The 11,922-nt window shown below is 39.6% G+C and overlaps 1 protein-coding gene across 1 annotated transcript; it reads left to right on the top strand.

Moving 5' to 3' along the window:
- Positions 1 to 523: 523 nt before the first annotated feature.
- On the top strand, positions 524 to 11,638 carry LOC116260408 (cytochrome P450 734A5-like). The gene is made up of 8 exons (XM_031638735.2): positions 524 to 864; positions 1,247 to 1,677; positions 1,827 to 2,026; positions 2,879 to 3,505; positions 4,027 to 4,177; positions 5,299 to 5,466; positions 7,067 to 7,227; positions 11,154 to 11,638. Exons 2-8 carry the CDS (start codon positions 1,374 to 1,376, stop codon positions 11,259 to 11,261), a joined length of 1,719 nt encoding a protein of 572 aa, XP_031494595.1. The 5' UTR covers positions 524 to 864; positions 1,247 to 1,373; the 3' UTR covers positions 11,262 to 11,638.
- The last annotated feature ends 284 nt before the right edge of the window (positions 11,639 to 11,922 follow it).

The following is an 11,922-nucleotide window of genomic DNA, read 5'->3' as shown; positions in this document are numbered from 1 at the left end:
CGGCACGGGCCTGGGCCGAAAAAAACCTAGTCCAGGTTTGATTGGCCGTTTCGGCCGACCCAGCCTCGTCCTCGTTTTAGAAATCACCCGCGCACTGATTAAATACATTTTATAATAAGCTTAAAAAATTTACATTAGAAAAAAAAACTAATCTGAAATAATTAAGAAAATTTTGCTTGTTTTTATGGTCCCGTGATAAAAAAAGAGAGTCAAACACGGTACAGATCACGGGAGGAGGGAGGCCTCCTTTCTCGACCCTTCACATCGTTTAAGCCAGGGCAAACACAAATGACAGGGCGGGCGCCTTTCAGGTTCTGCAGTCCCACTGAAGTCCCCTGCGATTTCACGTGATCCTGTTCGAGAAAGTTTACGAACTCGGCCACCCCGAGCACGTGTGGGCAAACGGGATCCTCTTCCTTCCTCGAAAAAGTGCCAAAGGGTGTTTTCGTTAATCGACCTAGCCATGGACGAGGACGGGACACCTGGAAAGTGGAAGTTTATATAAGAGACTGTGCTGGCGAAGCACAGAACGCCACGCCCATTTTTCCCTCCACTCGTCATCTCCTCTACAGTCTTGCAGACCCCACAGCGAGAGAAAGAGAGCGGACTCCTGACCAAGGTGAGGAGAGAAAGAGAGAGAGAGAGAGAGGGAAGCTCCTCGAAGTTTTTTGGTGGTGTAGATCCTTACCAGAGATAAGGGGACGATCTCAACAAAGAAAGGATAAGAAGAAGAAGAATCAAACGAGAATCCTCTGTGGTGCCGCTTCAGGAGAGATTTCCATCAATCTCGTGGCTTATCGCTCTGTAGGAGTAGGAGGCGATCTTCGAGTGATATGGCGTCGAGTTTGGCTCTCAAGCACCTGGGTACGTCTCCTTTCTTTTCGAATCTGTCGACTTGGTGCCCTAAACCTTTTGTCAGCGACTTGGCGTCGAATTTGGCGCGCTAATTCTTGGTAGGAGACGCTTCTTTCCGTGTTTCTTTTAATTTGCGCGCCAATCCATGGTAGGGCATGTGTTTTTTGATTGAATCTCTAGATCTCTGTTGGAGATGCTTTCTGGAGTTATGACGTCGAATTTTGCAGTGGAAATACGGCATATTTTCTTGTTGCTTTCCCTTAATTGCTTGCCGCCAATTTGTGTAGGGGACCCTCTCGTGCGATGTGGCATCACATCTTTCTCGCTTGCCCTTGCAGGGGCGCGTCTTTTTCCGGTCCCTGCCTGAATTTTTTGTTCTGACCTTTTCTAGGGGAGGCTCGTCGGCGGAATGGCATCGAATCTGTGGCGCGATAAGTTGATAGAGCACGTTTCTACCTTCACCTTGCGCAGCTAGCGCGGAAGAGGAGACACTTGTCCATTGCAATTCCTGTCGTGAGATGAGTTCCTGTGAGGCGCCCTACACTCTTCTCGGTTTCCTTCTCAGTAAGGGAGACATCGATGGGCATGATACTTGCTTTGCTGGATCACACCTACTGAAGAGCTATGCTGTGAGGCAGGTCAACGCCTTGCTATGGATCTCGCTCATCGTGGTCACCGGTTTACTCGTTCAGAGGATAGCCCGCTTGCTAAGGTTCTGGTGTCAAGGAAGCCGGCTCCCTGGCCCTCCTTGCCCAAGTTTCTATGGCCACACAAGGGAGATCTACAAGGGCCAGAACCCTAATCAGTTTGATGATCTGACAGGTATCTTCGGGTTGTAACGTTTCTTCTTGCCGGGCTAGACTCTCGACTATCACTCATTCCTTTATTTTTTCGCTGTTACATTTATTGTTGAACGCCTGCATGAGGGATTTACTTTTCTTTTTTGTTTTTCTTTGCCTTCTGTCCCGAAGAGTTTTTGTCCAAATCGCACGAACAGTATGGACCGGTTGTTAGGTTATGGATGGGGCCAACGCAGCTGCTGGTATCAGTGAACGACCCGGAGTTGATCAAGGAGATGCTTCATAGGGCAGTGGATAAGTTGCCACTGACAGGGAAAGCATTTAGGATGGCGTTTGGGCGGTCAAGTCTGTTTGCGTCGGCCTTTGAGAAGGTATCGGGTCCTGCTTCTGTTTCCCTGTTCATGTTCGATTCTGATTGATCGGCTTTTCATCATTGACTATGTTGCTGTTAGGTGCTTGTGGGATTAACTTGTTTATTGCTTTATTTTCCTCTTTCTTGTCCTTTTCCCTAGTTTTTTTTAGGTGAAAAACTTTAACTCACCAGACTGCTTGCATTTATTTCTCGGGTTGCTATTTGTTGGGCTTCCTGTTCTGATAATTTTATCATTGGGAAAACTATAGAAAGTGAAAAAAGAAAAAGTGGAGGAAAATTAACGATGAAAAGCTGTCTTTAATTTGTTTATATATTTAAGGAAATTAGATCAATTACCATTTTCAGCTCAAAAGCTCGTTAGTCTGTTGTCCTGCCTACACTTTGTTTTGTAATGCATGTGAGATGTGATTTTTTGAGCCAAGGAATGAGTTCTTTGTTTCAACAAGACTAAAAAGGTCCAAAAGACAAAACAATGAGCTAGTTGGTTGACTCATTGTCAGCTTCCCCATTCTACTGCCCATGCTAATGTAATATCTTAAGCAGCTGTATCAAGTCCAAATATGATTCCACATGCTTCTCATAATCCTGTTATTTTCTTCCTTGTATACATATATGCATGGGTAGTTGATCCGAGGGATGAGCAATTTCACAATCCTGCCTGATTGCTTTCTTCCTTTGAGGGCGAGTCCTTGTTGGTTCCTCCAATGGAAAAGGAAAAAACATGGCTTTTATGTGTAATTTTTTTGAAGGAGAAGATATTTGAGATTTTATTTTTTTTTGCTCTGTGTTGTTTATGTTTTTTTTTTGGGGGGAATGCTTTGTTATTTTTGTGGAGCTCGTTCTTCTGCAGGTAAGAAATGGAAGGAAATCATTGGCAATGCAGTTGGATGAAAAATTGGTAGATACAGCTTATGCAGTTCCAGCCAAAGTGGTTGACCCAATAATGGAAAATATTGATTCTTTTATATCTGAAGGAGTACATGATTGTCGATCAGTGTCACAGCAAATGTCTTTCTCAATTCTTGGGGCAACACTTTTTGGTGATGCATTTTTGGTTTGGGCTAAGGCCCGCATGTATGAAGAGCTTCTCATGACGATTGCCAAGGATGCTTGCTTTTGGGCCTCGTATAAAATTCCCCCCTTCTGGAAGAAAAGCTTTTGGAGATATCAGCATTTATGCAAGAGGCTGAAACAGTTAACTCAAGATATACTTCTAGAGTCAAAGCATCAAGCTGGAGTGATGAACCCAACTGAAAAATGCTCTGATAATATAGCTTCAAATATTAATGTGTTTGATAGTTTTGATTCAACAAGTCGTCCAGAGAATGCATTCACACGTTCTGAGGACCGTGCTGGTTTGATGGAGGAATCTTATGCGAACATTATGGGAGTGATGTTTCATGGATGTCTAGCAACTGCTGGCTTGATTGGCAGTGTGCTGGCCAGGCTTGTAATGCACCCAGAGGTTCAGGAAAAGGTACCTTTTCTCTTGGAAACAAAAACCTTTTTCCTTGTCTGAGATGATCGAGGGATTGTTTGTCTTTCATTTTAATTTCTGTTAGATGCACTTGCACCTACTAATTTGTCAATAATTTCCCTATATAATTTGTTGGACGTGTGCATAAACAATCTAAGTTTTCTATTTTTATCCATGGTACAATATGTGGGTCTAACTTGAATTTTATCCATGGTACAATATGTGCGTCTAAGTTGAATGGATAACTTATTGGAACAATAATCATCGGATTCGCTCACCATGAAAAACTTGGATCGAAACACAGTTCTGGCGTCTGGTGACCTTGTCAATGAGAATGATTCCTTCTTTTCACCAAAGTATGACCGTTTTCAATAGTAATTTTTCAGTATGAAGCATCTATATTTCTCTAGGTATTACTGTGGTCGCATGGTATCTCTGTGTATATTTTATGTCCACTTGCTGTTTAGTTTTTGTTTTGTATCTGTTTGTAAGTTTAGCCCATTTTGATTTTCTTTTGACAGATTTATGCTGAGATAAACAGGGTCGGTGTGCAATCATCTCTTCCAGATGCACATGAAGTTCAGAAAATGCATTTTTTACTTGCAACTGTATATGAATCTGCTAGACTTTTACCTGCTGGACCTCTGCTGCAGCGATGTTCCTTGAAGCATGGTAAACGTTTCATTGGCCTTTTTGCACTTACTCCATGTTCGTTTGAGAATTTGGGAACTTACATGTGGTGCGTCAGACAAAAAAATTGGCACTTGCAGACCTGATGAGCACATTTGCCATTGTTTTCATTTGAGAAATTGTTTACAAATACAATATACCATCTTAGTTCCTTTTTCAAGTTTGTTGGCTAGCTAGCCTGATTAGTTGTTTGCTTTTACTGTTATAGAAGTAAATAAGGACAGACTGTCAAGTCCTTTTCGTATCGTTTTTCAGCATTTAATGGCCTCTGACATAAGCCATACGTTGAAATTTTCTCTTCTCTTGCCCTTTTGTTTTGCTACATTTTGAACTAGTTTCTCTGTTCAATTTTTTTTGGTTATTTTATTTTCAAATCTTGTCCAATAAGTCTGGTAGCCATTTTGGCAGCACATCGATAGGGTATTTCATTGTTTTCTACCAGATTTCTCTCTTTAAATCCACACCCTTCCTTTCTATTAATCCTGCTTCCTTGATCTAAATCTAGAGTAAATAGGATATCCATGTAAATTCTGCATAGATGGTGACAGAGTTGGCCAATTTTACGTTTCACGGATAGATTAGTGTACTGTGCTTTCTTTATCTTACCGTTGGTTGCTGTCTGTATGGTTTTAAAATGCTGCATGCTGCTGTTATTTTCTTTCTCTTCTGCTTGCTCTTTACACTGAAAAGGTTGGTGTTTTACCCTTTCCTGAGTGTTTCCTTATACTTGTCCTATGTTTTACATTCACAAATTTATTTAGAAGCTAAATTTTTATCCGAAGTATGGAAGCATTTTCTTTTTCCTTTCAAGTTGAATGGCTGCTCTGACCTTAAAGTTTATGTACATCAAAGCTATCCAGGTATAAAATTAAAGTATCTTTTGCTTGATATTAATGTCGTTAACTGATGTTTTTTCTCTGATGTTCAGTGTCAGTCTACCATCGCCAGATTTCAAAACATTCTGTCTCATTTATTTTGGCATATTTTGTTAAAAGGATGCCTTTTATTCTTATGGATGTTGTAATTCATCATTTCATTGCCTTCCTACTTCTTTGGCCTGTGTAAATAAGTTTTAGTTGTTTCTCTTTTCTTCCTTGAATCAGATTTGAAGCTTAGAAGAAATATAACCCTACCTGCTGGAGCAATTCTGGCTGTGCCAGTACAGCTGGTACAGATGGATGATTCTAGTTGGGGAAGTGATGCCCATAAATTTAATCCAGACCGTTTCTTGTTGGGGAAGGATGGTGGTGCTAACGTTCATGAAGATTCAGGTATAGCTACCATGCACAAGGTTTCAGTTTATCACTGAAGAGGACGCCATGGCTGCTTTTAGTTGATTTTTCATCTTTTTTGGTTTCCTCATGTTCCTTTACTTGGGAGAATATGTTTGTTTATTCATGCATGCTTAAATTCCCTTTTGATGATGAATTAGGGGAATGCCATCTTATTCCTTACTTTTGCCTTCCGATGTTCTTGAGCATGATTGTGCTTTTCATGCATGTCATATGTCTTTTGGGTTTATGGTTCTTGTTATTAATATGGAGCACATGTTTATTGTTCCGATGAAGGGGTGAGTGTTTTTTGAGGTTAAGAACCTAATTTTTGTGACAGTGTTTTATCATATGAAGCTATGTTGTCAAATGCTTGCCTAGGCTTGTGTCTAGGCTCTCTTAATTGATTGCATAGGCTAGCTAGTTTTAGGACACCTACCATTTGGAAATACCTAAAATATTGTCTAGGACATGTAGTCTACTACATGTAGTCTCTCAACAGCCTCCACATTTTTTCAAATTTTTGTTTTTACTTTGTCTTCTGTTTTAGACAAAGTTATTTTCCTCTGTCTTTGTTTTGTTACTTTTTTTTGTTGCATGTGATTTTACTTTGAAAGTATTTATGTCTATGTATGTGCATGTGTGTGTGTGTGCATGCAGACTTATAGATGGCTTAGTTGCATATAAGTCAGGAGGCGCATGCCCCCCAATTTTTCTAAAATCCTTGTATAAGCATACATATTACTACTGGCCCTCAACTACAAATTTGCATATTTGAACCAGTGTTGTTGGGTATACCATACCTTACCTAGGTCCTGATGTCTAGGATTACGAGGGCAGGGGGAATTTGGGGAACTTCGAGCCTCTTTTTTTGGCGGCAGTTTGTTAACCCCTTCCTTGCCCGCAACCAGTGCCACAAAAAAAAATATGTTTTTCGAAAAAAAAAACATGTTAAACACATAAAAAGAAGTTGGCTGAAAAACAGGAAACAACACTTCTTTTTAAAAATACATGAAAATGAAAAAAAACATGAAAAATGTGTTTTTTGCATATTTTTGTTTTTTCACATACTTTTCATATTTTTTTATGTTTTTTACATTTTTTTATTATCACATTTTATTTTTGCATTTTATTTTTGGGATATTTGTTTTAAATGTTTTAAAATTTGCAAAGATTTCACCTAGATATTTCTGAGAAAAAACAATTCTGCCGTATTATACCCAAGAACAACTTTGAGTTTAAACCTTGGAGACGATATTTGTGACTTTTATCTGCTCCCCTCGCCAAAATTTTACTCTTTTTTACAACTTACTATGATTTTGTCTCTATTTATTTGAATTGATTTTGTATGATTTTAACTACAACAAAATATGTAATATTGTATTCTATAATTTCTACATTTTTTTTTCGTTTATTTTTTTACTGCTTGAAGCTGCTAGTCCAGTCTAGATATGCTTAGGCTCTACTCATCACCTAGACTACTCGAGCGCTTTTTAACATGGACATGAAGTGCCTGTGTTGAATGTTTCCTTGCCTCATATAGTACAGTTCCTTGAGTGGCAGTTTCCAAAGTATTTATTGGTAATAGCTTCATTTACAGGAGAATGCAAGGATGCTGAGGGAAAATCATTTGTGCTAAATGATCCCAATGCTAATGCAGCATTTCTTCCCTTCGGTTCTGGTGCAAGGGCATGCGTTGGACAGAGATTCGCAATCCTTGGAATAGCTACACTTGTTGCCTGTTTGGTGCGTCGTTATGAGGTAATCGTTTCTACGTATTTCTGCTTATCTGTACCTTTGCATCTTCTGTATGTGTCTTTGACCTGTTCTTACTCAAACTGGACTTATGGCTACCATTTCATGCCATCATATGAAGCGTGCGTATTTAGTTCGAAAGGAGGTAGGCACCGTGAACTATCCAACACAGTTTCAGGAGGCATAATTTATTTTTTCATAAGGAACTTTCATATCTATGCGATACTGAAATTTTCCCACTAAACCTACCATATTTTGAACCACAGGGGCAGGTTATATATCTACACATGGTTTAAAAGGATGAAAAGTGAACTATGCCTACTCAAATTGTGGCCATCCCTTTTTTAATGTAAAGGGTTGGCTGTAGGTAACTACAATTGGTTTCAAAGGAATAGATACTGTAGGTTCAGTTGTATATATTATGATTGAACTAGGTAAATGAGAGGGTATTGACACATGATCAACATGTCATGTTTCATAGGAGTCAGAATTCAGATATATATATATATATATATATATATGTATGTATATATATATATGTATGTATATATTTATCCCATCAGCTATTTCATATGTCACTACGGGTCGTACTGAAACAAAATATTTTTTCTTGATAGGTGTGGTCCGTTGGACATAGACCCAATTTTTCCCTTCCCAATTTTTCCCCTTTGATCCCTTATCCATTTTTTTTCTTGCTCCTGGTGGTATCAAGATGCCAATGTGTCGGGATATGTTATCTGTTTCTTCAGGAAAATGGATACCTCCAGAAAAGATTTTCAGTTCAATCTTTTTTTTTTTTTTTTTTCTATTCGGACCAATCCACCTATTTGGCTTCTTGTATTAAACGTAATTCGTGTATCTACTCCAATGATACTATTGTTCCGTACCATTATGGATGAAGACCCGGGCAAGATATGGACTTCTTCGGGAATGACAAAAAATCGATCTACTTTCATTTGGTATTTCGGTCTATATATATATATATATATATATATATATATATGTATATATATCTGAATTCTGACTTCTATGGAACATGACATGTTGATCATGTGTCACTACCCTCTCATTTACCTAGTTCAATCATAATATATACAACTGAACCTACAGTATCTATTCCTTTGATATATATATATATATATATATATATATATATATATATATAAAGTAGTGTGTCATTCCAGCTAGGAGGAATCCACTCCCATGAAGGCTGCCTGATGGTTTTCATCCTGCAGCCTCCTTTCATGCGCGTGCACTGATGCCAAACCCAAGTGGAGGAATCCAGTTATTTTATATATATATATATATATATATATATATATATATATATGTATATATAAGACAGCAGGAGAGAGAGAAACTAGTAGGTGCTGGACATTAGATGTTAGATGGAGAAGGGACAATTTGAGCCCTTGATTTTTCCCAAATCGGTGGTTGAAAGAGAAAAAAAGAAGAAAAAAGCGATGAGGAATTTTCATCATCTAGTATTAATTTATACTTTTTTCTTTTTGTTTTCTCAACAGCTGTTTTGAAAAAAAAAATCAAGGGTTGAGATTGTTCCTTATCCATCGAGCATATAAGTGTCTAACACCTATTAGCTCTGTCTCTTTGGTCCAATGGCCCTTCTCGTGCTATTGCTTTTGTCTGACTTTTTCTTGCTCGCCACATCAATATGTTTGACCACCTACAGTGCCTTGGCATTAGTTTACCTACCCAGTGTCCTATTTTGCCTCGCGGCGGCTGAGTCTTGGGTTTACCTTTTTACTTGATGCCATTTTTTCTATAGTGTTCTTACCTCTGCATGACCTTTCATTTTTCATAGCCTTTCAGACCCGCCCTCAATTCACCTTTGTATTAGGGTGAACATGAGCCGAGTCGAGCCCAAGCTTTGGTCCGCTTGAACTCTGCTCGCCTTCTATTTTGCAACTCGAGCTCGGCTTGAGCTCGAATCAAGTTATATAATGTTAACTCGAGCTCGGCTCAATCAAGCATGTCAGAGCTCGAACTCGAGCTCGTTTAATTAGTTTATAGGCGTGTCGTTTACAGGTGGGTTGTAGTACGGCTATGGGGATGGCAGTGAGCGTGCTGCTGCTATGGAAGAGTTGACAGCAGAGGATCTGCGGAAAAAGGGGAATCAAATGAGATATGTGGATTTTAAGTTTTGGGTTTTCAGGGAACCCTTGCTCATGCTCAGTGCTGAATGAAGGTTTCAAATCGCTTGCTGAAACAAGGGTTTCATGAACCTGAAATCCCTCGCTCCAGCCCCACCCTTTGCTAGGGTTTTTGATTGATGTGAAACCTTTGCTGAGTGAGGGTTTCAGATTGATCTGAAACCCTTTGCTTTGCTGAGTGAGGGTTTCATCCCTCACTGCGAGCGAGTGTTTCAGATTCAGAAGCTCCGGCGAGCAAGGGTCTCATCTCTCACTCACTGCTAGCGAGGGTGTTTTGAAACCCACACTTGTTGGAGCAAGGGTTTTGAAGGAGGGTGGAGAAAGGGTTTCAGATTCTCAAACTCTCGACCTAGAGTTAGAGAGAGAGAGAGAGAGAGAGAGAGAGAGAGAGGTACCTTGACTGGCTTTGCAGCAGCAAATGAGAAGGGCAACGGTGGTGTCAGGCATTTAGATGAAGCATCGAAGACACATTTCATTTGAATGAAGCATTGAAGAAGACGAAGAAGAAGAAAGAGAGGAGAGAGAACCCACGGGATGACATGAAACATGAAATGGAAAAAACCAAATAATTGCTACTTTTGCTCCTGCCAGGTCGACCTTAAAACATTCGAGTTCAATGAATTCGAACTCGGCTCGACTAAAAAAATGAGCTCAAGCTCGGCTCGTTTATTAAAATAGTCTGCTTGAACTCGATTTCAAATCGAGCCTGAGTTGCTCGGCTCGTTGTTCACCCCTACTCTGTATACGGGCTTCAGACTTGGCTGTCCAAATATCTAAGCATGGTGGTTGTTATGCCGCTTTGTCAGATTCTGCTGGATTTTCAAAATGCAACCATACTATGAGCTGGAATGTCTGAAGCTAAAGAACTGATAGAAGTCACCAAAATCCAATGTGTACTTTGAATTTTTAATGATTTCAAAACCAAAAGTCAATCAACTAGGTTTCTTGGATCAGAAAATCCAATTTCTACATTGAAAGAATTACCTTTTTTTATTTATACATCAATTGACTATCTGATTATATTCCTTACAGTTTGACCTCCTATATGTATGGTTAGATGACGACTGGCTTTAGGTAGAACTGGTCCTCTTTAGATGTGTAAGTTGGCATTCCAGCTTAGCAGTTTATCCATTTTCATTTTTGCAAAACCAAGGTCTTGTAATATAGTTATGCATCCTACCTCTGCTGGTCAGATCATCTCGTAGTCATGGTCTTCTTTGTCAGGTTCCACTGCTGTGTTCCTCTTTCCGACTTCCAGCTCGACTTTTATGCATGCTTTCTTTGAACTGTGTCTCATTCTTGGGAACGGTTATCCTTTTCTTCCATCTTTGTTGATAATCTGATGAAGTTCTCAATAGGCATTCCTATCAGCAACTTGTCTTCAATATAAGCAATTCAAGGGATGGCAATGTCAGTGTGTGCATATGCCATGTCGGCCACTTACCTGCCCATTGGTTATGAGAACAAACCAACTGAAGGGATGAAAGGGGGTAATACTATAACATGGATAACTGTTCGATGTGAGAGTTTGCGCCTCTGTTAATCTGTTTGAGGTCGGCATCTTGTTAGCTGGCCCGTGTGATCTCACAGGGGCTAAAGGTGATTATTTGCGTATATGTTATTTTCTTTTGGATGTATATGATCAAGCGCCTGCTGTGTGTATACACTTGATTTCTTTTTTTTTCCTTTTGAAGTTGTTTCACTATGTTACTTTGCCTCTGGTTGATGTCTAACACTAGTTCCTGCCAAATTCCTTTGCAGATACGGCTTGCACCAGGCTCTGTTAAGGATCCAAAACCAGCAATGAATGATTGTGTTCTTCAACTGCTTCCGAGCCCCAAGATCACCTTCATTAGTAGGGACGAGTAAATACAGGCAGCTCTTAAGTTGGCAATTTTTTTTTACTGGCTGTCAATATGGTCAGGGTACTATTAAAGCATATTTTTAGGTGCTGGATTGTGTTCGTTAGGTCCTAGTTTTTCCTCCCGATATCTTTTCTGAGAGAGAATGTATCCTTCAGTTTTTTCCTCCTGGTTTTTATGGTCGCTCAAGTGGTGTAATATCGGGTCGCTGAGATATGGGGTGCGACTCTTGTAATACTTGGGACAGATTCCAAGGGGATGTGTAAAATATACACCTCTGTTCTTTTTGCTCCCTTCGAGGGAGTTTCCGTTGTATTTCTATGTTCCTGTTTCAAGGATGTTTAGTAAAACTAGAAATGCAATCACGGTAGTTCAAGGATTTGATGTGCTGTGTTAAAAGAATGTAGCATACTCTACATACTTCCCATATGATTAATGTTTGATGCTGCATTAACTCTGCTGATTTATGTATTCCATGGACAGATGGGCAGGACCTAAGTATATTTTAGTCCACCTCATCGTTGTCTAACTCAGGGAATTGCTTGAGTCGTCTCGGAACCGTCCTGTCATTGGGTCACTAATTAGGTTCCAAGTGACTTTGCACCAAAATTTGGACGACTTGGTAAAAAATTGATTGACTTGTTGGATCAGTGACTCAGATCAAAATT

The sequence above is a fragment of the Nymphaea colorata genome, chromosome 9 (genome assembly GCF_008831285.2).
Source record: "Nymphaea colorata isolate Beijing-Zhang1983 chromosome 9, ASM883128v2, whole genome shotgun sequence".
Lineage (NCBI taxonomy): Eukaryota > Viridiplantae > Streptophyta > Magnoliopsida > Nymphaeales > Nymphaeaceae > Nymphaea > Nymphaea colorata.
The sequence above is the reverse complement of the archived record's forward strand: the minus strand, read 5'-3'. Positions and strand labels throughout refer to the sequence as shown.